This window comes from Blennius ocellaris (genome assembly GCF_963422515.1).
Source record: "Blennius ocellaris genome assembly, chromosome: 7".
In the NCBI taxonomy this organism is placed as follows: domain Eukaryota; kingdom Metazoa; phylum Chordata; class Actinopteri; order Blenniiformes; family Blenniidae; genus Blennius; species Blennius ocellaris.
Genome location: NC_137656.1, coordinates 20,393,901 through 20,419,531, shown reverse-complemented (window position 1 = coordinate 20,419,531; position 25,631 = coordinate 20,393,901). Strand labels below are relative to the sequence as shown.

Sequence of the window (25,631 nt, the reverse complement as noted above, 5' to 3'; positions counted from 1 at the left end):
CCAAACTCAGTCCTGGTGAGGTCCTCGTCCTCAGCGTCCCACACTGATGTTGCACACTTTGCAGCTCGGGTCCTTCTTGGCGTTGGCTGTCGTCAGACTCATGAGCTGGTGGTGTCCACTGATCTGCTCCACGCTGCCCTGATCCAAGTGAACTGGCTCCGTGAAAAGCACCTCCAGGATGACATCACTGGCGTGGCAGTACAGAGGCTCCTCTCCCGGCCCCTTGGGGGCAGTGTATGTCAGAAAGGGGTTAGAGGCTAAGTCCAGCATGGGGAGGCGTGTGCGACAAAAGTCATCTCCCGCGGTGCCGACTGGAGCCAGCACCAGCACTACATAGTGGTAGGCTGTGTACATACAGTAGAAGTCTGCAAAGTAGAGGCTGATGTTGGGATTCAGCAGGTGTCCGGCCGGGATCTGGAAACGAAGGGGCCCGTACGGAGAGTCTTTGGGAGGGAGACCTGTGTCAAACTCCGTGTTGCAGCTGAAGAAGACTCCATGCAGTTTGCCATTGATGGGAGAACCGTGGCTCCCACTGGTGTCTTTGAGTGCTGGACTCATCAGTCCTCCACATTCCCGCCTAAGTCAAGACAGGAAGAAGAGGTCATTGTAGCATGGCGTTGCTGTGGACACGTCTGAAGAGAGAACGGGGGGCTGACCTGACGCAGTCGAAGTAGTCTGGGTGCTGATTGCGATAAAACACGGAGAATTTGAGCAGCCTCCCCGCGGCGCCTTTGGCCTTGTCGAGAAGCTGCTGAAGGTGTTCCACAGCGTAGTCTGGAAAGTTCATTTAATTATTTCAAACTCCAATTCAAGCACTAATGGCCACTCCATGCTGAGACTATGATTGTTCATTTAAGCCGGTTTCTCCTCTTCCAGGCACAGCACATTTTCCCCCTTTCAGTCACAGTCTTTCACATTGCACAACACGCATCAGCGGCACTATAATTGTAAGACGTAACACATCTTACCCCCGGTGCAGAACTCCACCACCTGGCTCCACTCTGACACCTGGTAGTCGCCGTCCGCCTGGCGTACCGCAGTCTGAACAGCCACACAGTATTCAGTCCGCGGGCTGAGGAACCAGTGTCCTCTCACTGCCATGGGAAGAGGCACAGCCTTGGCCACCAGCTTGGTTGGCACATCCTGGAGGTCAACAGCAGGAAAATGGTGGAACTGGGAAACTGGATGGATGTAACGTTATAATACGACTCTGCTGTGTCACATTTACATTTCAAAGCAAATGCAATTGCTAATCGGGCCATTTCGCTCTGTATTCGTTGTCTTATTAGTGTGGGTTTTTTTTTATTTCAGTTTGATCTCAAGCCGCTGTAATCAGGATAAATCTAATCAAATACAGCGGCTTTGTTTTGTCGAAGGCCTCCAAGAAACGCAGCTAATTACAACAGGCTCAGAGGAACTTATATCCATAGCAACATCGCTGATGCAGGTTTGTAGCACATTGTGCATCAGAGAGGGAATATAACTGCATTCAGGAAGAAGTCAGGCGCTCCTGCTGCCTCACTGACGTTCTCTTCCTGAATACTGCCTCCAATAATAGACTGTAATGACAGTAAAGATTAAGCATCTGCTCTAAAGGGAGGTGTAAAATGTTATGAGTAGTATAACTGCCAATAAAAGAAACAAACAAGTAGAAAAGGAATAAATATCTGCGAAATGTACATTTGTGGAGAAAGTATGCTGCTAAAAGCAAAAGTTAGATTCTAAACTAAAACATACCTAATAAATAGCAGGTCTGTAATGCAAGAAAATCAATTCTAACAGTTAGAAGTCAGTTTAATGTTCATGCTGCAGGTGTTAAACAGAAATGTTTAACAAGAAATGTGGTTGCAGATAGATGGGAGGTAAATGTTGCACATAATACCTCCGTTAGACAAGAATATTCTCTGACTGCTACATTTATTTGAACAATGCTTCTTTGTCAACTTGTCCATGTTTAATTCAATCTAATGGCGAATTTGAGAATTGAAAAAGTTGTGCGTTGGAAGTAATTAACATGGACGCTGCTCCCGGCTGCAGCTGGATTTGTCAGTTTGAGTCCAGTTTAAAAGAAAACAATGTACGAGTGAGTCACTGGCCCCGAAGCCGTTGACGGCACACGTTCTGCTTTTCATTTGTATTGGAAGTGACTGAAAGGGCGCAACCACAGTGTTCTGTGCTCAGACTAAGGCAGGGTGTCATAAAGCAGCCTGTTAACCCAGCTAGTTCTCTGTCTTATCGAGGCGAGACGCTCCAGCATGTAGTACAAGTAGCTAATAGACAAGTGCGTAATGAAAACTGATTCATTGGGCCTCTTAACACCGTACAGACGACGACGACGACGAGTGAGGGGTGTGTGTGGCATCATGCAGGAGGTTTAAATGATCAGACCCTGTGTTTGAAGCGGTTTGGATCCCTGTTCTCTTTGCGGCTCAGGTCTATGAAGAAGTGTGTGGCTCTGGCAGTGTCCTCCGGGGTCATATCCCACATGATGCGGAAGGAATCGCAGGTCACCTCACAGATCTGGATGTTGCAGGGGGTTGAGAGGGGGGCGTCCATTTCCGTAATCTGCTTTTAAAAGTGGGAGATGAGAGCGGACAGTTAGACCAGGCTGTAATCCGGGATTGTGTTGGGCAGTGCTGGAGATGGTGAACGATCGGCTACAAGAGATTAAACTGTGCCACATAAGAGCCATGAAGTTGACACTGAACAGCGGTTGAGAAATATTCCGGCTGAATGCACCTCGGACGGAATCGAATTAACCTTTCATTTAGGGGTCGGTGTCCCAGCATTTTACCCTCTTGTCTTGCTCATTTATTTCCCCACTGCCTCCCCCTTTCTCGCCCTTAACTGACATTTCCAATCATTACACAACACAATATGTTCCCAGCTGAGTGACTGGCCCCTACTTTCCTTGCACATTTCATAATCCACCTACAGCAGTCTCCCAGCAACCGCACGCCCGACGCCTCCCTCAATCATCACCCTGTGATTCTCAGGGAAAGGGCCACAAACAGAAACGTTTCTGCGCCCGTCAGCAACGATTTCAAACTAAAATGTGCCTTTCTGCTTTTGTGCTAAAAACCGCTTTCTGAATCAGCTCATTAAAGTGAACTCCCCGCAGCACAGGGGTAGACCTTTAAACGGCTTATGGACTGTTTCTGCAGGCACGTTAGGTGTTAAGCACCAGCAGCAGGTGATATACGATCATATCTCCTCAGTGGCCCATCAGCAGCTCGATCCAGACTGCTGCACACAGCCTTGAGTACCGGGCTGGGAGTATTCAATTGGCCAGCCCTGTGCTTGTTTCATTACCTGTCACCTTCCCTCCTCTGAACTGATGAAGCCTCTCTGGTGTGTGCAAAATTGTTTTTCTGCTGGTAATTTTCATTCGTCTGGAGTTTGTCCTCATTATATCTGCTCCGGCAAATCTTGCTGACTTATTATTACACGTTTATTTATCTCCGACCCCAGCTTCTTCTCACCAGAGGGTTATTGTTATTTAAAGCTCTCATCACACCGAGCATATGCCAAGTCACAGATGTGGCTAAAAATAACCCTTGAACAATTTTAGATCAAACAAGCCCCCTTTTGTGTTCTTTGTGTTCCTGAAGACGTCTGGAGTGGAGTTGCTGTCTGACTGTCACGTCTACTGAGGTGCTCTCCAGTCACTATGATGGACAGGCTGCATCGCCTCATTAAAGCCTGTGAACTGTGAAATTTGCGCGGAAGCTCGTTCACGCGGGTACCGGGGAGGAGAGAGCTGTTGCATCATGCACGTGCATTTCCATGCGTCTGTTTTCCAGCTGCTGTTCTCGTTCCCTCGTCGTCGTGTGGTCTCAGAGATGGAAACTGGGGCAAGAGGAGATTCTCGCAGGACAACTCATCCCGGCCCCATGTTTGTGTTCCACTTTATGATCGAATACATTTGAAGACGGTTCAAACGCAGGTTTCCACATCCTTCACACAGTTTCAATGCTCTGCATTTATAAATCCGTTTCATTATCTGCACTGCACAACTGGATCTGACAAGGCAGCCGGTGCTCACATCATTAATCATGTTTTATCTAGAGGTGCTTTTATTGGGCTGTTTTCGAGCTTTGTTGTAATCCTCATCCAAAGCTGAAAGACACAACACAAGTACACGGATGCTGCGAGCTTCATGCATATGGAACAGGGGAGCAATGCTGACTTCAAAGCCTTTTCCATTCAGACAGAATACTTTAAAACACAGTTAGATAAGAAAAGGAGACGAACAACCCCATGTTTTCTTGCAGTTTTTAATAAGCTTAATAAGGAGAATTTATTGAATTTGAAGCAGAAATATATCATCCATTTATGAAAGTTCAGGCAGCACTCTGATAAAAAAAGAAAAAGCAAAACCCCGTGTGACTGCAATCCCTTTCACCGTTTAACCAAGCATTAACAGAAATGGAACCCATCTCATTACATGAATCAGTCAGTGCTGCTGCAGAAAATATCCTGACAGTCTCGTGCAAAATGTCTTGAACAGGATTTAATGGAGTCCAAAGTTGGAAAAATGGATTTCGTCACACACGCATGTGTTCACTTACATTGCATGAGAAAGAAACAACTTATAAATCATCACGCACACATCAGACTCTGTGCTATACCCACAAATGAAAGGATTGGTAGATATGTATACTTTCATCTGAATATGGAGTGAAAAACACTCTTGGGTACTTAAAGCATCAATAAAATTGAGTCATTCATAAGAATTACTTACTTGTATGAAGCTGGGGTTTGTGATGGGAGAAGATTGGAGCTTGTCTGTGTCCCACTATCTTCTCACTTTGCTTTCTTCTTGCCTCCTGTGCTGCGGTCGCTGATAGATTCCCCCAGGAAAACACTGATCAGGAGGTGAAACGAGCACACGGACTCCTCTCGTCTTCTAACTACCTCTATTCCTCTCTCACTCTCTGTGCCACACAACCACTCCGACCCCCCCCCCCCCCCCCCCCCACACACACACACACACACACTCTCTCTCTCTCTCTCTCTCCCTCCATCCACTCCTCTCTCCCTCTCTCCTTTCTAAATCGCTTTTTTGCTCCGAGCACTGTATGATGTTTATTTCACTGCTGTGCGAGCAAACGGGATGAACTAAAAACCTAAATGCAGGGGGGAAAAAAAGAGGGATGGGGTGGGGGGGGGGGGGGGGGGGGGGGGGGTGAGGATGGGTGAGAAAGAGGGAATTCCATCTGCAAGCGGTGAAACGTTCATTCAACCTTGTCAGCATCATGCTTTCACCAGCCAAGCATGCACAGCAGCTCGCCAGTAATTCTGCCTGTGGGCACAAAATCCACACACTCAAATGTGAGTCTGGAACATTTAGCTGTTTGCTTGAATGTCACCTCTCAGATATGGAGACAGTATGGCAGAGAAAGGGGGGGGGGGGTGACAAACACTTCAAACACACTCCACTTGCCATAGAGCATTCAGAGGAGATTATGCTTTGAGTGATGTCCCAGTATATTACATCGAGTACCATCCAGACCTCAAAAAAAAATATACATGCACCAACTGTCATGCCATATGGACCAACTCCACAGGGCATCCCCCTCCCAGCCTCTCTGGAGGCAAGGGATGCCACTGTGTAAGTCCAGAGTAAGCAGATTTCCACTGGCATTCATTTTCAGTGGGATGTTTTTGTGCTGCTTCAGCCTCATGTAGCAACATAATTTAGGATTCCATTAGAGATTAAAGCGACCCCTCCCAGATTAATGTCTATAATCTGCAGTTAAAACAATAGACATGAGGGTAGGATAGAGGCAGATAACAAAGGGCTCAAGTTTAGTGAGAGTGCAGTCTTTTCACAAACACATAATATATGTTTTTTCCCCCCCGAAATGACAAAGATGTATTGCCATAATTTTACGGGCCGTGCACAGTATTGAAAAGCTTCATTTATTTCCAACCAGTCACAGATAAGTGATACCCTCAGCGTGTAATTAATCTGTAATCATCCATCATTAGTCATGCCATGACAGTCCTCCTCTTTCCAAATCACTCTCACAGCACTCAAGATGGGAACAGCAAAGGGGGGAGAGACTGCTTGCGTGTCTATGGAATGAAACATTTGGCCTCATTTTTAAAAGAAAACATCTCTATATTTGAATTAGGCTAACACACTTCATATTATTTCCCACAGATTTAATAATCACAACTCACCCTCTGAATGTCATGTATTATCAGCAGGGCCAGGCCTCAGCAGCCTGGGGCACCAGAATGCTCAGAAACAAAGCAAAGCAGGTTCCATGTTAGCACGTTGTCTTTTCCTGCAGGATGCCACATATCCTGCATTTTGTGAGATGTGTGCATTTGTTTGTATGGCATCAGATTCTAGACCAATGTTGAAGGAACTGACACCTCTCAAGTTAAATTAGGATGCAAGCATAGAAATAAGTCTGTATACATTTAAGTCAAGGGGCCAGACGATGAGCCATAGCTCACATTTAACATTAACATTCAATTTGTATAATTTCTAAGGCTTCATTTTATAAATAAATCCGGGTGGATGATTAAAAGGAATAACCGAAAAAAACAGTGAATGCTTGATCATAGACCAAATAAATCCAGTGAATTTGTTCTGCCCTGGCTGGCACTTTGGGGCACTCATGGAAATGATCCTCATTCAATTGCTTGCCTCACTAGATGGCACACTCCACCGCCTTAAAAGAAACACATGCACACACAAAAACAGAGGTTTTCAGAAAATTATTTAATTAATGTTATGGGGTATTGAATTTGCTTATTATTATTATTATTATTATTATTATTATTATTATTATTATTATTATTATTATTATTATTATTATTATTATTATTATTATCATCATCATCATCATCATCGTTGAACTGTCCTTTTAAAAACATGGCAAACCTGGAAATTTAATTAAATGACTGCAATTCCAACAATATTCACAATTTACTTCACACATTTTATTACACTACTTGCACCATAAAACATTTGTCCACATGAAGCTGGAACTCAAACTACATTAAAAAAAAAAGAAAAACAATAAAAAACGAGGTTACGGGTCGAGATGCGCGTGTTTGCGCAGGTTTGATCCTCGTGAAGGCGGAAGTGTCATGGCGCCGTGCGGCTTCATGGTGAGTCAACGTGATGCGGAGTCGGTGTCAGTCCTGAGAGAAAACACTTTGTGATGACTCGAAACTTCTGAAGCTGCACGTGTCGGACAGCAGAAGAAAGAAAAGACCGTAAGTATTTACATATAAGACTCACATTGAAGCGCTGAAAGCGAAATAAACGGGTATTTGTGCGGTATATTAGCCACGTGTTGCAGATTATTCTTGGAAAAAAATCTTCTAGTCCTTCCAGCGATGATCGTGACGTGGACAGATGGTGAAATTTTGATTCATTCGTTAATTTATACGTTTAATTAATATGGATTTAGGATGTTTGTGTTCTTGAATCGTAAATTGTTGTATGATGCAACAACAGAGGCTCCTTCTGAGGGTAAATATTGCATCAGTTCTGTTGTGTTGACAAGTTAAGTTCCTGTATGTTGTACGATTCTCATATTCATTATGGAAAATCTCCATAATTAACACAAACGAGTAACATGTCAGATTCGGTAAAGAAGTTCAAAGGTTCTTGTGCTCTGACACGTCCACATTTTATAACCGGTATGGATTTGAATTGATATTTTATTTAAAAATGTTTTTTTGGGGGTTTTTTTGTATCAGGAGACTTGTTCAGCACATTTTCTGTCCTGTATGTTGGTTGATTCGTTTTGAAAAGACAGTTCTTATTTGTCAGTCGTATTGTGGTTCTCCATACAAGCAGCTTCATTTTCATATTTTTTAGTTGGAGAAATTCTCTTCAGACCATTGATTGTGGAAGTAACATCAGTCTAGGTATGGAGAGTCACCTCTCGCTTTTCTCTATTTTTAAAAAAATCTTTGATCAAAGAAAAGATTAAGGTCTTTTTTCTATACACAGAACAGGGATGCTGTAAATATACTTAAGTTATGAAGCATATTTGAGTATCATATCTGTGGGCTTGGCCAGGTGTCTTTTAAAAAAATGTTCACACTAAATATAATAATAAAATTTAGTAAAAAGCGTTTAGGGGTTGTTGTTATATACTCATGAAAATAAAGAGCTAGACTGGTTCATTGAATAAGTGAGAGCTGTGAACTATCATATTGTCAAAATAATCACTTGGATTTCCTTGTACAGAATTATGCTTTCAGTTATAAATAATCAATAGTGCTTCAGTTTAAACCTCCATGGCACGTTTAGATAGAACTTTTACAGTTTATGAAGTAAGCAAGTAGAAAATAAGTGAGACACAGGCAGGTATGGACGACGCTGCTGAAGATAAATGAAGATAAGGTCTATAAAGATCCAACTATATGACAATAATTCACAATTCAATTGGGAAGTGTTTTTGTTTAATAGCAGACCTATTGGCCACATCTAAAAGTGCTTAAAGTTAGAATGATATAATTTATCAAGCCCTGGATTTTTTATTTATTTTTTCATGCCAGTTCATGATGGCTGACTCTGGAGACTCCAGCAGCCAGCGTGTGCCCACCCCCGGACTGCTGACGGGCCGGCGAACAACGGCCGGCGTGGCTGCTGCCCGGCTGCCTTCGATGCGATCCAGAGACCTCACCCTGGGAGGAGTGAAGAAGGTAATACAGTGTTTTGGGTTTTTAGTTTTTTTTTCTCACTACGAACATTCACCGTCGGTGTTTGAAAGAATGACACGCTTTTAGATGACGACCTATTTCTGCTTGTCTTTCATCTCTTTGATTCTTTTAGAAAACATTCACGCCAAACATTATTGGCCGAAAAGCTAAAGAAGAGTGAGTTTCCAGTTTTTTTTTTTTTATAGTTATTTATTTATTTTAACTGATTTATCATTTTCTTCATGTTGCATTGATTACTGACTTTTGTCACTTTCTGTCTCACCAGAGCAAAAGCTGAAGGCGATCCAAGGTCCGAGAGGAGGGATGCAGGTCGGGGTCGGGGAGCGAGAGACCGTGGACGGGGCCGAGGTCGTCCAGAGGTCATCCAGTCCCACTCTATTTTTGAACAGGGACCTGCCGAGATGATGCTGAGGAAGAAAGGTGGGGCTCCAGACGAGTCGAACACACAACTCTGCGCCGAACATTTTGCCTGTTATTATTTCTCCCCCTCGGGCGTGAACGCCGTCACTCAGACGTTCTCGGTTGAGGCGAAATCTCCTTGTGTTTCACAGGGAGCTATAACAGCGAGGCCGACGCCCCGAGCGTGGGCCCTTCACCCATCATTAATATTAAAAAGGAGAAGCGAGAGACCGAGGAGGAGACGAAGGAGATCCTGCGCAGCCTGGAACGAGACAACGTGAGTCACTGGGTCGCCAGTCACATTGTTATCGAGCGGGCTCATTGTGTCGTTCTCGGAAAGTGGTGACTTTCCTCCTTGTGCGTCATGCAGTTTATAGACGACCCTTACCTCAAGAGTGAGCAGAGGAGCTGCCCGGTCCAGCTTCCCCTCGCCGTGTCCGGGTGGGGCTTCAGGGAGGAGTTTTCTAAGCCCGCTGTTAAAGTTGAGACGAGAGAGGAAGATGGTGAACCCATGGAGGTCGCAGTTCAAGGTGTTTTCATTATGTCACTTCACAATCGGTGTGTTTTCCACCGGTTCCAAGCGTTCTATCAAAATGTTTTTTTGCTTTTGCCAATACACACCGACTTGTCTTCAGTGAAGCAAGAGCCAGAAGAAGTGGAGATCAAGAAGACCGAGGCCATATTCAGGCCTCCTCCCCTCCCCGATCCAGAGGTTCTGCCCGACCTGCTGCACCAGTGGAGTTTGAGTAAAGCCGAGGAGCTGTTCTTCATTCAGATGCCGGACTCGCTGCCTGGACAACCGCCCACCAAAGAGCACAAGCTCGTGAAGACCGAGGTGCAGTCCGAGGATGGGCAGTCCATGCTGCTGAAAACAGAGGCCCAGGTAAGATAAACCTGTCCTTTACGTTGTAGAAACACGTTGTGTTTTTCCAAGATAACTTCAGTATCTGAAGTTACTTTTTTTGTTTGTGGAATGTGCTTCTTAGAACGGTGTGACACAGTGGTGGCCGTTGGTCTGTTCCCAACATGACCTCACCCACGTTGAACTTGATTTCAATTTCCAACAGGATGAGGAACCTGAAGACAACAGCTGCAACCTGAAGGATCTCCGTGAAGGGCTCGTGGGGAAGATGCTGGTCCGGAAGTCTGGCCGGGTGCAGCTCATGCTGGGACAAGTGACACTCGACGTATCTCTAGGAGCGTCGTGCTCTTTCCTTCAGGTACGATAACAACATGCATATATTGTCTGCCTCTGGTTTTATCTTTATTTTTTTTTAAGAATTTTCCGGGATAAGTTTTAACTTGCTTTTATGCTTGAATTTGAGAGGAATCAGTCACTAATTCTCTTAAAATTAATTAAAAAACAACATTTTTGTGCATCAATGTGCTTCGATTGTCTTTGTACACATGGACCACGTTGAAGACTGACCTGAATCCTCTGCTTCTCCTCCCTGCCTCCCCTGTGCTTCCTCAGGAGCTGGTCTCTGTTCATACTGAAGGAAAAACAGGCAACCTGACGGTCTTGGGGAATGTCAAACACAAGATGGTTTGCTCCCCAGACTTCGAGGCTCTGCTGGAGAGCCGAGCCTGACGTCCATTAGAGCAACGGGCCTCCTGAAGCCTGGCTCATGAACGGACTCGCGCTCCTGGAACCTGGCAACTCCTCGATCCAGGGTGGCAATTAACTGCACTTTAGTGTTTCCGAATGACCTAGAACCTCGTCCATCTACACACAAACAAATGGAAAACAGTGCACAGATATATATTTTGCTGTGGTCAAGGCTGATTATGTGATTCAAAGCTCGAGTTGCGTGCCAAGTTTCAATAAGTTATTTTTCTTTTCTCGAGCTGAACGTGGGGAACTGTACATGATTGTAAATGTGTGAATAAAAGCTTTTGTTACTTGGATATGTTGAAAAAAAATTTAACAATTGTTTGAGTGACAGAAAGTAATGTTACTCAGCTTGGAATTTAAAGACGTCCCTTCTGGGAGACAGCTGCTGTATGACAGAAGGGTCATGGCAAAAGTGAAAGAGGGTGTTTAATATGCAGTGGTCTGACCTGGTATTGTAAAAGACCAGAGAAATGGTAGAGATGAAGTTGCTGAAATTTGTGGTGTTTGTCTGTTCCTAACTAGACTGCTGTAATTCCATATTATCACGATGTCCTAGGAACTCATTAAACGATCCCTGTGAACCAATATGCTGCAAATAGAGTAGGGACTAGCAGAAGAGATCACATCTTGCCTATATCGCCTCCTCTTCATTGGCTTTATTTGAAATCTAGAATAGAAATTCAACTTCATTTAGCAGCCTGGCTCCATCTTGTACCGGCATAGATTCTGTCTGAAGGTCAGAGCAGGCCAGTTTGCTGGCCAATAAAACAGTGACGGCATCGTCACTGAAACACCTTTGAGTGGGCAGGTGATGAGGCCTGTTGGAAAATAAAATCAGCATCTCCATGAACTTACTGACTTCATTTCATGACTTCATTGACCGTGAACTTCAGAAAACACAGTGGACCACCTCATCTGCCACTGTTGGGTCTTTTCTTAGCAGTTTATTTAACAAGGACTTTTTCACAGTGTGTTTTAGTATTTTATTTTGATTACAAATGAATTGTTTCAATAAAGTAATCCAGACCTCATGAACTTGGAGATGAACAGAAAAATTCCCCAACAACAGAAGACTAAAGTAAAGAGAAATGTGATCCGCTTTCCTCTGAGCTGCATGCACTGCACATCTACACCAGCAGGAGGCGCAGTCTATACGCTGTCCACACAACTGGACAGATTTACAGTAATTCTCAAGGGGATTTATATCTGGTTCTGGTTCACTTCAACTTTTTTTTTGTTTTTGTCACATTTACTCATTTGATCCGTTAATTTCTTTAATCCTTTTGGGAATAAATGTCATTCATTTTCAAACTTTGTTTCTGTTTTGTCTTTTTGTGGTCCTACAATTGATTTGTTTTGTGTGAGTTTGTTGATTTTGAGGGTGATTATTGATCATTGATTTGATCCGTTCTGATTCCTCTCGACACCTGCGCATCAGTCTGTGGCCATTTTTATCCATTTGGATTGTTTGGCATCTCTGTTCTGTGTGGCAGGAGCATCAATATGAATATCTTGAAAGTTTCTCTCATGCTCTGGAGGGACTTTGGACATTTGAACCTTGGGTGTCGTCGAGCAAGCTTCCTGGATGCTTTGTCTTTTCAACAATTACTAGGCCCAAAATAAGATTGGGATGGTTTGGTTCTAGCCCTGAGAAAAAAAAGAGTGGAATAAATGAAATATTAAAAAAATAAATCTAAATGATTCTATATATATTCTTGTATTTCGTTGAAAATGCATAACTTACAATTGTGGTAAGAAAGCTGAAATGCACAAGATTCACAATATAGAGAGACATATTGATTTACTATTAGGGTGAATGGGAAAAAAATCGGCAACTGAAATGGATCTAAACCAATATTTTGTTTTTTTATTTGCAACTAGTAAAGTTACTGCCCTGTTGCACTGTCAAACATGCTCAAATATTCCAATTTAGAAATTCCTAAACAAGTCTTTTATTTTGAACACCTTCAGCTCACAACAGTGTGGGACAGTTGGCAGAAAGAAATGGCAGAAAAATAATAATAAAACTAAATAGCTGCCTGGGATAGTAAAATTTGCACCTTGCCTCTTAAAGTTGCAGGCACAAAAAGTAATAATTAATTATTTTTTTTTTAAGTCAATGGATTATTTGCAGTTTTTACAACTGACTCCGCGGGCCGGGTTTCACTCCCCTGCTCTGCCGGGACAGTGGAGGTTGTTGCTGTCGTGGCGTGTGTTGTCCAGCAGGGGGCGGCGCGGCGCTCCGAGCGTGTTGTTGTGGGCGGGGCCTGCTGTTACGTCGCCGGTGTGGCGGCGCTGCTGCGAGTGCTCGTCGTCCGCTCCTGCTGTCCGGCGGGTGGAGTTTTGCTCCGGCGTTCAGTCCGCAAGACAAAAGACAAAGTGATGGTTCTGTGATGCCCCGCCGTGCCGCCGCTGGACGCAACGTGACTCGCAGGTCGGTTCCGCCGTCACTCCGTCTTTAAACGTGACATATGCGCACAGATGAGGGTTGATAGCGCGAGCGGTCCGGGGCTAGCGGGAGTTAGCAGGGCGATGGGGGGGAGAAGAGGAGCCAGGAGAAACAATCGAGCACAAAGTGTTAGCTCGGAGGCCACAAGCTCACTCCAGCCGGGGTTTATTTCAAAAACCATGTGGCTCCTGGACGGAGGGTCAGCTTCACGACCCGGCTCCGCTCCGCTCCTCAGCCCGGGTTGAATCGGTCTATAAAGGCGCTGGAAGGATTCGCGAAAGCCGAGGCGGTGTTGTTCACGAGCGGCTAATCCTGGCGAGAGCGGCGGTGCTCCGATCCAGTTCGCCGTCCTGCTGCATCGCCACACGGCGTGAGGAGGATGGAGGTGGGGGGCCTCCAGCTCGCTTTATCTCTCAGCCGCAGCTGATAAACTCCACGTTTATCTGCTTCTTCACAGACAAAACATACGAGGTCGTTGGGTTTGGACTTGGATGGTGACACTCGTTTCTTTACATTGTTTTGAGCGCATGCAGATGCGCTCTTATTTCCCATGATGCAATTAAACCTTATGTTCTCTGACGCTTTGTTTACATCTTTTCAGGGGGTATTTTGTGTGACACTTGGAAGCCTGCTGGACCCTTAGGATCTGCACCAGCCTCCAGGAAACACCTGCCGTGGCCATTGTTTACATCTCTTCCATGTAGCTGGGGACATCTGCTCCCAGGACACAATTCACCAGCAGCTGCTTCAAGGATTAAAACATTTTTTATTTTTCTTCCCTGGAGCCAAATTCAGTTCAGGTTCAGAGACCAAAACTCATGCTGCGACTAATGAACTTTATGGATATTGCCCAAGAGGGCAAGGTCAAGATGGGTGCTTGTATTTCTATTGATCGCCTGCCCGCCGTGAGGAGAATCTCCATCCCCTAGTCATCTTGATGACGGCCTTCTGGTGACAACAGATAAGGGCCAGGAGGTGGACCTCCTCGGACTTCTGCTCAGCCCTGTGACTCCCAAAGTGTTTTTTTTCCTACATTATCTCACCCGCTCCCCGACTTCAAGATGGAGCTCTTCTTCAACCCCTTTGACAACCTGGTGTGTATCCTGCTGGGCATCTCCTTCACTGTGTGGTTCACCCTGCTGCTGGTCTTCATCATCGTGCCTGCCATCTTTGGAGTGTCCTTCGGCATCCGTCGCCTTTACATGAAATCTCTGTTAAAGCTCTTTGAGGTAAGCCTCGCCTGCCCCCACATCCCATGTTTGTCTATTTGAAGAAATGGAGACGCGTTTAATTTTGCTCTGAAGCAGTGCACACACACACACACACACACACACACACACACACACACACACACACACACACACACACACACACACACACACACACACACACACACACACACACCAGTCTATATATGCATATATATCTATTTGTGGATTGTGCCTAATAAAATGAAATGGCGTTTTAAGTGAAGGGAAATTACTCCCATCTCATGTCGAGGAAATGGACAGGTGCAGTTTTTCCGCTTGCCATTTGAGTTCAACCAACCGGTAGACGCTACGCTAACATGCTGATACAGATTAACAGCCACGGCCCATTCTTCCTGTGTTACGTAACTGGAGGAAAATAGTGGCTCGGGCCCCGTCAGAAACTGTCGTCCGTGACATGGCTTCAGGAGCGCAGCGTCATCTGAGGAGGAGAGTTTGATTGGCCGGCGAAGGTATTAATTCAGCCGCTCTGCTCACGTGTATCATCAGGAGTAAAGCAGTCGTCACTTTCCATCGTATACCTCCGAGAGCCGTTCCTGTGCCTGAAATAAATGAGCCAGCAGGGGATATGGGAGATGTTCTTCGCTCCAGTAGCAGCAATTAGATTTCAAAGAAAGGTCAAAGGGCCGAGGGGGCGCAGAGAAAGCGAGAGAGGCGTGGTCTGCTTCGTAGCATTTGGCTCAAGTTCAGCGACTTAAGAAAAATGTATTTGCTGCGTCTTGCGCGCCCGCCCTTGTTCAAGGTATTCCTGCAGGAATCCCACACCTGTAGCACTTCTCACAGGACTTGAAACTGTCCCTCACATGCAGCTCCCGAGTCACATGCTGCCACATGTGGTTTTTATTTTCCCCTCCCTCTTCTACTCCAGTGATCATTACTCTCCAGTACAGCTGCAGTTGTTTTTTTTTGTTTTAACCCCTGACTCAGGAATGTAACGTGACATAACACTATTTAAAGGCAGCTGCCAAGGGAAACAAGAAGATTGCTGGGATTGTATGTGTCCTAACCCGAGCACAACTTGTAGTGTCGGTGCTTCGGATATGAAGTTGATTTTAGCGTGAAATGTGCAGGCCTCAGCCGGACGGAACACCACTGTACCGCTGGAGCATTCTTGGAAGTTTTTTTTCTCCAAGTAGCTTCCTCCCCTCTCCCTGTATAACGTTCCCTCCCTGCACGGCTCCATCCGCAACTGCTTTCAAACGTTTCTTGCCGTGTCGGTAAATTCTCAGCGTCACTGATGCAGGCTGACCTCGTGTTCGGGCGGTTGGTAGTTTTTGACGGACCGGCGTGTGCCGGACGGCTTTCGCCTCAACAATCATTTCCTGAAACTCTCCTGCTCGTCTTACAGCTTGGAGGAACACGGTGTCCTTCCTCCAGACCCCCCCCCCCCTCCGTTTGTTTTCGTCTCGGCACGCCGAGCGCTCGCCAGAGGGCTGTACTTTTTTTGCATGTCCAATTTTCATAGCTTATATTTCTGACACTTATTGTTGCGTTGTGCACACAAGTGGCCATTTTAATGTTGGTTTCTTAAGGGTGGTTGCGATCACATTTGTAAAGACATGAAAATAAATGTTCCAGGTGGGAATGCGTGGCTTTTCTCGACATTTCAGCCAACTTACCATGTGGTCCTTTAGTGTGAAAGAGTTGGCAATAAGTTGGAAACAGAACTCCCGTTTCCCCCGATGCACGAGTGTCGCTCAGTAATTCAAAGCTCACAGTGCTTTGTCTTTAACTCGCTGAATAAACATTTGATCGGCTGTATTTTTAAACCAACCGGTTTTCCTTTCCGTCGTCCAGTGGGCCACGCTTCGGATCGAAAGAGGAGCAAAGGAAAAGAACCACCACCTGTACAAACCCTACTCCAATGGTGAGATCACTGGGCGTTTGTGTTTTCCGCCGTGTTTATCTGCTCCCGGCGCGCTCACATCCTGTCTCTTGTCTCCTGCCGAAGCCATCATCGCTCGGGAGCCCACCTCTCTGGAAGAGGAGATCAAGGAGATCCGGCGGAGTGGCAGCAACAAGGACCTGGACTCGGCCACCGAGTTCGAGATGTCGGACATCTTCTACTTTGCTCGGCGAGGGGTGGAGAGCATCATGGACGACGAGGTGACCAAGCGCTTCTCCGCCGAGGAGCTGGAGTCCTGGAATCTGCTGACGCGCAGCAACTACAACTTCCACTACATCAGCCTGAGGCTGACCGTCCTCTGGGGCCTGGGCCTGCTGATCCGCTACGGGGTCCTGCTGCCTCTCAGGTACTACTTCCAACCTCCACCCAATACAAATACTCGCAGCTTTGATTCATAAAACTTTGGGTTTTAATCTTGTGAGCAGTTAAGTGACGCAACGTCTTCGTTTTTTTTAATTGCAGCCGCAAATGTGTTTGGGTTTTCCGTTTATCCGTGTGGCTTTAAATGGATTTGAGCAGATTCCACGTTGAGACTTACCCAACAATCTCAAGATATTCCTCTGTTGGAAAAAACAAAATAATGATATGACCTCAGGTTGCGTGTTTGACTGTGTCGGCTCAGCAACTCTCTTCCTAAACTTGTAAATGGTGTTGTCCAATGTTGCCACGATTCAGTCCTCTTGAATTCACCACTTTATTAAAGTAATGCAGCACTTGAAGTCAAAAGCTAAAACTGTAATCAGAAACGGTTTTTACCAGAAATATGTGACTTATTTCTTGTTCCAACAGTCAACAACATGTCAGCTGTGACATTACAACTCTTTAAAATGTGTTTTATTGTGTTTAAATGTCAAACATAAAACACGTTTGTTATCACACACGTCTGACAGGTTCCTGTTTCCAGGCCATACTTCGTTGTTTTTTTTTTTTTTTCTTTTGTAAGATGAAGCTGTGACAGATAGATATGACAATCTTCTTTTATGCAACAGCAGTTTGGGGTTTTGAGAAAATTCACAGCTGCATTTGTTTGGCGCACACATCCTGACAGTCATCCTCACACAGAAGTGACGAATACCGGCACTTCCAAACAAATTAAAATTTCATTAATCCGCCAACTGTTTTTATTGATCCGTTTATCAGCCGTATTGCGATAATTGTGACCTCTTGTTGAACACATTCAGAAAAAAATGATTGTTTTGAGATGTCGTTCTTTGGATTTTTCAGCTAAAATGATAGTGAGTTGTTCTGAAACGTGCCTGTAAACGTTGCCACACGCAGTGTGTAGAAGAGCTCCCCAGTCAGACCTATTGGAGAGACACAGGGACAGTGACTGGGTTCTAAGGCCGCCTGGCCCGTTTCCAGTTGCCAGTGGGGAGACGGATCAGGCCACCGCCGTTGTCGTCTCTCGCGCAGCCAACAAATGCGTTCAGTCAACACTTGTCTGGATGAACGTTGGCTCGGCTCCGATTGAGCTCGGATCCTTCACCTGTCTTGTGTTCTTCTAATCCTCACACAATCTATTCAGCACCTTCTCTAACCCTGGATGATTGGTTCATCCAGATTACGTGGACCCGTTGGTCAGCTTAAGCGTCGCCTAATGTGCCCTCATGCATCAGTACCAGCGGGGAATAAAAGCCAGCGCAACATTTCGAAATGAAAAAAATTGCAACCCTGATCTCTCGGAAAGAAAGAAACGTGCCGTGTTCATATGAAGTGAACAGTTGTTTCTCTCTCAGTGGAAGCTTGAAGTCCAGAGAGGGTCATGTATTTGCATTTAAATGTCCAAAGACGCGACGCACCTCATTCACATGCACGCTGGACCTTCCCATGTCTTCCAGTGGTCTTACGTAATGTTCCTGTGTCTCTCCACCAGGGTCACTCTTGCCTTCACTGGCGTGGGCCTCCTGGTGGTCCTCACCTCCGTCATCGGGCTGCTCCCCAACGGAAAGTAAGACGGTTCACTCTCTCCACGCGATAAAAAGCCCGTCAGCTCAGACCTGTGGTTATGTTTATGCCTATTTGTACTCCTCCCCGCAGGATGAAAAACTTCCTCAGTCAAAAGGTCCACTTGATGTGCTACAGAATATGTGTCAGAGCTCTGACCGCCATCATCACATACCATGACAGGTAACGCCGCAACGCGGACTCGCCAGTAAACGCTTGTAACGATGTCATAGAAATAATGCAGATTAAACAAGCATACATTGGAGGCACACAATCACCAGAAATAGGATTTAAAGTACGAAGAAATCAGAGTAATTGCAGATGTTTTGTCTTTATTGGTTAGAGTTGTTGCTACTTCTCGTCTCCGCTGTTCCCAGACTGGATCTTGTATTGGTTAAGCTATCTTTCATATTTGGTGTGTTTTTACTTTTAAAAAGTCAAAATCTCACTGAACAACTCTTGAGTGATTGACTGTATCGGTCCAGGTATATGATGACCACCATGGCAAGACAACAACTTGTGTCATATATTATATCTTATCAACCACATATCTGTGGGGGGGGGGGGAGTCTACAGACTAGATATTGTTTTGGAAATAAATAACATGAATGCATTAAATAGGACATGTGTGAACAGAACATTTTAACATGTCAGAATGTCTTTAAAGACTCCGCTCCGCCATGCAGTCATTTCCCTGCTACATGATGGTTCCTTCTGGCTTCTTTCGAAACAGTTTTGTTCTTCAGGACAAGTTTAGTTCAGTCAGTGAGAAATGGCAGCTTGACGGAAGACGGCCTACATTTTTTAAAAAACTGATTTCTTGGAAGGAAAAGATTTTCTAAAACTGTATTAAGTTTGATCACATTTACTTGATAAAGTAAGTTGCGTCTTGCAGTTGATGGTTTATTATCACACTGCCGCTGCTCACATACCGAATGCTTTCGATGGAACACAATGTGCAGCAACACGCCATTCGTATAGATGGCATCTTAAGAGTTTTCCGCATTTTTTTTTCTATTTTCAAGAGAGGGAATATCAATAAAAAAAAAATAAAAAAAGCAACAACAGCGTGATGAAATGAGTTGTTTGGTTTTAAGCCCTGAAAAGATCTAACTTAGCCTGCCTTAGTCTCTTCATACCTTTTCATTCTCTTGTTATTCCAGTAAGATTAATATCAGACGTCTGGCCAGGAGGAGGGCTCTCTGTCGGATTATGTAACAGGAAGTGAATTATGCTCGGAGGAAAGAAATCGGGGTGTGTTATATGAACACGCACAGCATGAACATAAATGAGGATTCCCTGAGGCTGGACTTGCTGTAAGACGTCCTGCCTGCCTTCATATTCATTGCAGCTGTCAATATGAGACAAAAGACGTCTGCTGTGTTTAACAAGCTGCACTGCTGATTGGTCCATTTTAAGGAGACATGAGCACATCGTTTATTTGACCTCAGTGTTCCCACCTCGATAGAAGACGCTTCATATTCACATTTTGTACACCATTATTGTTTCGGGCAACTGAATATAAATCTAATCTAAAAACAACTAATTGACATTTCGAGACCAGTTTATTCTCACAGGTGAGACAATGATGGGTTGTGGCTTTCTCAGCGTCTGGCTTTTAGTCCCCGGCCTGTTTGAACTTGACCCAGTCAGCTGTTAAAAATACACAACTGACATAGGAAGTGTTGCTTTCTCTCTCTCTCTTTCTCTCCCTCTCTCCCTCTATTTAAGATAGTAACTCTATCTTTGGAATGTGAACTTGGTCCGTTTGGCTCCTGCTCACGGGGTCAGACCTTTTAACATCAGACGCCACGCCGCTTTGTTTCCTCCCGAGACGAGCACGAGAGGCGGTGAACCGCGACTCCCTGAGCTTGTTTTGACACTCGTTTTCATGCATCGCTGACTCCATGCTTTATTTTTATCTTCCCGTTCCAGTGAAAACAAACCCAAGAATGGCGGCCTCTGCGTCGCCAACCACACCTCTCCAATCGACGTCATTATCCTCGCCAGCGACGGCTGCTACGCCATGGTAAACAAACGGCTTCCTGAAAGGAAACTGTTTGAAAAAAATGTTTTTCAAAAAAAGTAAACATATTACAATTTGACTCGCAGCTCTTTGTTGGAGCGACATTTCATTGTTTGTGTTTGTGTTTGTGTCAGGTTGGCCAAATCCACGGGGGCTTGATGGGAGTCATCCAGAAGTCCATGGTCAAGGCTTGTCCTCACATTTGGTTTGAACGCTCAGAAGTGAAAGACAGACACCTGGTGGCCAAAAGGTGTCATTGCAACATGTTCTCTGCTCTCGCTTCAAATAACTTCAGTTTAAACCAAGAATCTTAATCCTCTTTTCTTTTGTTTGAACTTTGCATACATCTTGTTTTGCAGGTTAAGCGACCACGTAGAAGATAAATCTAAACTGCCCATCCTCATTTTCCCAGAAGGTGAGCTTGTTCAGTGGTTTTCTACAAACCCCAGTTGTCGTCTTCTACAATTTTTTTTATTTTTTTTATTATTATTTTGAACATATTCGTGCCTTAATTTCATCTTCCATCGTTTCTTTTCTTCCCAGGCACCTGCATCAACAACACATCCGTGATGATGTTCAAGAAGGGCAGTTTTGAGATCGATGCCACCGTCTACCCTGTGGCCATTAAGGTGGGCGTTGTGAAAGTGTATCATCCTCTACTGCTTTATGTGCCGTTTTCATTCACTTTTAGATCATAACATTTTTGATTTCTTGGTACGTGTCAGTATGATCCCAGATTTGGAGATGCTTTCTGGAACAGCAGCAAGTTTGGGATGGTCAACTACCTTTTACGTATGATGAGTAGCTGGGCCATCGTCTGCAGCGTGTGGTACCTCCCCCCCATGTCCAGAGAAGTACGACTTTTCTTTTTGATAAATGGATCTAATTGTGTATAAAGCTTTAACTCTCAAAGTAATCTAATGAAAGAAACGACAATAAGGTAATGTCCATTGATGTCTCATGTTGTGCTGGAGAAGTTAGTGAGTCAATCTTCTCATCTGTTCTCACTCCAATAAGAGGAGTGGCTTAGAAATATTGAAGAGTAGACATAGTGGAGGCTGTGAACTAAACTACAAACTGAAAGCAAACTCACTCACTACTGCCACCTAATGCACACAGGTGGTATGTTTCAATTACTCATTAAGCTTTTGAAGCTTTCCATGTGCACGTGAAATTATTACACTAAAGAATACTACATTTGGTTGTTTAAAATGCGTGTCCCGCTGTTTCTAGATGAAACTTTTTAAAGTGCTTTACTGTTCAAGGTGTGACCATTTTCTTTGTCCTTCTCGAACAGGAGGGAGAGGACGCGGTGCAGTTTGCCAACCGTGTAAAGGCAGCCATAGCCAGGCAAGGAGGACTGGTGGACCTCCTGTGGTAAGAGAAGAAGTTCTCATGTGACTCTTGATGTATGCAGCCTGTGATCCTTGAGTTCAGGGATCACATATTCCTCTAAAAACAATCCGCGGTAATGTTACTGTTTCAATATCAAGTGACGTTGCCGTCCTTGTCAGTATTGCTTTGTTCCCTCACGGGTACTAAATTCTAGAAACATCCCAGATTGTATTAAATAACCTTCAAAGTAGAATAATCTGAGAATAAACAACACAGTGGTCTAACATCGAATCCATCATCCTCACCTGCTTTGTTCAGACGGGGATTAAACATCAAATGGCGCCAATTTTCAGCGAAACGTATCCTTGTGCCTGTGAGGGAGTGGAAGAGTTGGCAGTTTTCTGAGCCGCACCTGAACACAGCATGGCATGAGCGTATTGATACTAGGAGCTGCAGAAGTTGAACGGAGCAACATGGCCGATAGAAAGCGCTCAAAAGTACGGCTCCACTTTTCTAAATGCGATGCAGATTACGCTCGCCGTAATATTTGTGGCGCGAAAACCAGCAGCAGAACGTCTCCTAATCTGAGAAGGCTCCTGGTGAACCACATTATTCTCAAGGATGAAGAGATGGTTCATTTGTTTTAAGCTCATTTGGCCTCCACGGAGCCTCCTCACACCATGTTTCCAGGGGTGAAAGGAATCAGACTGGGGTTTTAATTTGTGCATTATTAAGAAGAAAAAAAACCACTGCGTAGTTGTAGTTAAGGGTTTTCATGTTGGAAGAACTTTGTGAAACAACTGCGATGTTACAATACAAGCAGTTAGATGTTGTGATGTATTTGTTAAAGTTTACATATTGAGAGATGTTTATGTTCAACTGAAACCTTTTGAGATTTTATTATATAACAAACTAACATTTATTACCAAATAAACACAAAAGTACCAAAAATTGCTACCATTGATTCCCAGGTATCAGTTACCATGTTTGCCCCGGTTACTAGTGAATGTAGTCCAAGCTATTACAGCTCTCAGTGATAATCATTTGTATTGGTGTTGCGTATCTAAACTCTTCTTTCATACAGTGGGTATGTTGAGTTCTGCAGCCATAAATCAGATATAACGTGAGGAACCTTGTCAACAGGAAAACCTCACTGGCTCCTCCATCAGAACCTGCTCTCAGCGTTTGAACCAAACTTGGGAACTTCAGTGGGAAAAGTCTTCAAAGAAAATTGGAATACAGGATAGGACTTAATATTTTAAGAAAAGTCACAGTGAATGGCTTTCCTCTGATCGTTTCTGCGACGTTGCTTCAACATCAAGCTTCATGGTGTTGTGTGTTTAATAGCTGAGTACCTACCAATACACACACACACACACACGCGATCATGACGATCCTCGTCCTTCAGCGACACACTGAACCCTAGTTTCCACTCTTGAATTGGTAAAGCACGCCGAAACTGCCGAGGTGGTAGATTGTACTGCTCCACTTGTGTATGCTGCAATAAAAGATTATTTCCAAGGTGACAGGAGGGTACTCAGTCTGCCGTGTCCAGCCTTTCATCTCATTAAACTTTATTCTGAACATGGAACCTGTTTAGTGTCTGAATTAACTTTTGATCTCGCTCTCTCTCTCTCGCTCTCCAGGGACGGAGGATTGAAGCGAGAAAAGGTAAAAGACACTTTTAAAGAAGAGCAGCAGAAGCTGTACAGCAAAATGCTGGTGGGCACTCAGGAGGACCGCAGCCGCTCCTGAAGGACAATTCAGGAAGTGAAACTCGCTCAGCAAACTGAGGCGGGCCCCTCTTGACGGCGTTGGCGGTCCCACTCTCTGCCGAAGGCACCTGGACTGCAAACCCTCCTCCCCGATGTCGACTGCGCTCCATTTGGCTTCCTCGGTCACTGCCTCGGCCCGGCATGTTCAGTTTGCAATCGCCGTTACGGGTCCTTCAGAGTCCGCCGCCACGCGTCTCGACTCGAATCCCTGCTTGCATCAGAGACGAACGGCGCACAGAGAAAGTCTTCCTCCACGGCAGTCTTCTGCAGGCAAACCTGTTATTACCCACCATTGAGTTCCTGTCTTTGTTTCATAGTTACCACTATAACTTTATAAGTTTTCAGGTGTTTGTACCACCCTGTGTTTTAAGTTACACTCCTACGTATAATTGGGATTTAGAGGACAGTTATTGTAGATGCAAGGTGACTTGAGTTGAGGGTTTTTTTTCGATGACTGGCTCGTTCCCATGTTTCGAGGGCAAGAGTGCCAGTGTTTGTTACATTTCAAGATATTTTTCTGGGCTTTTTTTTTTTTTTCCTCCACAAGAACAAATCTTGTGTTTGAAGCTTTGTGTTTTGCATTAAGACTTGTATCCACATGTGGCCACTGCGGGAGTCGCTTTGCAGACGTTCTGCTCTCACGTTGTCATTTTCCGCGATTTCTTCTTCTTTTTTTGTGTGTTTTCCTTCCCACGGAATGTGTAAATCGACACATTATGAAGTGGAAACTGTGCCGTTACTCTGATGGAAGGCTTTAAAAAAAAAAAAAAATGGCACATCCTCCTCTTCTAGTGAAATAATGCAACATAACGGAAGTAAGGGGTTTTATTCAAGTCCATCCATTCGTCGACTTTAATTGGTCTTTTTTTTTAACGCTAATGGTAAACTGCTCGACACGCACTAAGAGACTTCCTCAACTAATCTAAAACATTCTTCTCATGCCATCGAGCTGACAGAAGGTCATGCTAACTGGACATCGGCTTCCTGCTCTCTGCAGTGACCCTCCTGTCTCATCCATTCATTTCAACTGAAGTCTAGAAGCGACTTTATTTTCCCACTCATTAATAACCTTCCTCTCACTTGGCAGCCTGGAGGAGGCGTTAAGAGGAGCCTGCAGCTGCAGTTTGGACGACACCACACTGGGCCTCCCTGAGGCACTTATCACATTTCTTCTACCTTTTTTAAAAAAATATTTTTTTCATTCATGGACAGTCATTAAGATTGTGTCAAATCAATTCAAAATAAATGTTGAAGAATGTGACTCCATGTTACAGTTTAAGGCTTTTTTGTTTGTGCTTCTCCATCTTGTATACAACTTCATGTATAGGTGAAGGCCAGGGTAGACTGTCCATCACAGGACAAACACACACTCGTATCCACAACTTTTCCAGTCACCATTTGGCTTCAGCTGCATATTTGTGTCCTGGCAGGACACCAGTAACATCCAACCAAATCAACTGGAACTCAAATGGGATTTTCCCTCTATGAAGCCATAGTGCCAACCGCTTTGCAGCCTTTTGTGTCTGTTTTCCTCAAAAAGAGACAATAAATGGATTTAACATGTTCTCGAACAGATGTTTGGTGTTGAGTTCCATAGCATTTTCCAATTACATGGATACATTTATAGATGATCTAAGAATGAAAAAAATGATTGCTTTCATTAATTTATGCTGTTATAAAAAGACTCTTCTTGCAAACTATAACAATACAAAGTCTTGACTCTGCTATATCTTAAGTCCTACCAATGAGCTTTTTGTGACTCTACACTCGATACTTCTTATTTTCATGTTTGCAGTCCTCACCTCGGTGCCGTTTGGATTTCACTTACGTTGCTTGCTGTATGTTTTTTTTTTTCCTTTGCTTACTTCTGTTTTGTTTTTCTATGGCGATCTTGGCACGTCACTGTTTCTTTTCAGATGAATTGTTCTCCCCAGCATCATGAGGATCACATCTAAAACACCATGTGGATATATGTCGCTTGAATGTTCAGTAGCTGCTTCATCCAAAACCAGAGCCTGTCGCTGCTGCCATAAAGCACCTCGGGGGCCCCTTTCAGAGAGGCTTCTTAAACTCTTTGTCTCCAAACCGGTGACGGGACATGGCAGCATTCTTTTGCATCTCTGCTTGCAATAGTTTCAAATGGATGTGTTGACGTTGGTGTATAAAAGCACCCAGTGCCGGGGAGGAGGAGTAAGAGGAAGCAGGGAGAGGTGC

At 44.5% G+C, this 25,631-nt stretch overlaps 3 protein-coding genes across 3 annotated transcripts; 2 read left to right on the top strand and 1 right to left on the bottom strand.

Annotated features, from left to right (window-relative positions):
* Positions 1 to 30: 30 nt before the first annotated feature.
* Positions 31 to 4,894, bottom strand: phyhip (phytanoyl-CoA 2-hydroxylase interacting protein; the record flags this gene model as incomplete). The annotated part of the gene is made up of 5 exons (XM_080499329.1): positions 4,745 to 4,894; positions 2,389 to 2,568; positions 969 to 1,143; positions 657 to 774; positions 31 to 577 (listed from the first exon to the last, which is right to left on the bottom strand). Exons 2-5 carry the CDS (start codon positions 2,554 to 2,556, stop codon positions 31 to 33), a joined length of 1,008 nt encoding a protein of 335 aa, XP_080355455.1. The 5' UTR covers positions 2,557 to 2,568; positions 4,745 to 4,894.
* A 2,226-nt stretch (positions 4,895 to 7,120) lies between these two features.
* Positions 7,121 to 11,007, top strand: polr3d (polymerase (RNA) III (DNA directed) polypeptide D). Its single transcript, XM_080499173.1, has 9 exons — positions 7,121 to 7,239; positions 8,536 to 8,682; positions 8,813 to 8,856; positions 8,966 to 9,120; positions 9,252 to 9,376; positions 9,470 to 9,629; positions 9,735 to 9,982; positions 10,167 to 10,319; positions 10,574 to 11,007. The coding sequence occupies exons 2-9, from the start codon at positions 8,539 to 8,541 to the stop codon at positions 10,688 to 10,690; spliced, it is 1,146 nt and encodes a 381-aa protein (XP_080355299.1). The 5' UTR covers positions 7,121 to 7,239; positions 8,536 to 8,538; the 3' UTR covers positions 10,691 to 11,007.
* Positions 11,008 to 12,953: 1,946 nt separating this feature from the next.
* On the top strand, positions 12,954 to 24,683 carry LOC308131973 (glycerol-3-phosphate acyltransferase 4). Its single transcript, XM_080498900.1, has 13 exons — positions 12,954 to 13,148; positions 13,765 to 14,392; positions 16,229 to 16,298; positions 16,383 to 16,683; positions 18,211 to 18,285; positions 18,375 to 18,464; positions 20,217 to 20,310; positions 20,442 to 20,557; positions 20,667 to 20,722; positions 20,851 to 20,936; positions 21,033 to 21,161; positions 21,605 to 21,684; positions 23,289 to 24,683. Exons 2-13 carry the CDS (start codon positions 14,225 to 14,227, stop codon positions 23,395 to 23,397), a joined length of 1,374 nt encoding a protein of 457 aa, XP_080355026.1. The 5' UTR covers positions 12,954 to 13,148; positions 13,765 to 14,224; the 3' UTR covers positions 23,398 to 24,683.
* The last annotated feature ends 948 nt before the right edge of the window (positions 24,684 to 25,631 follow it).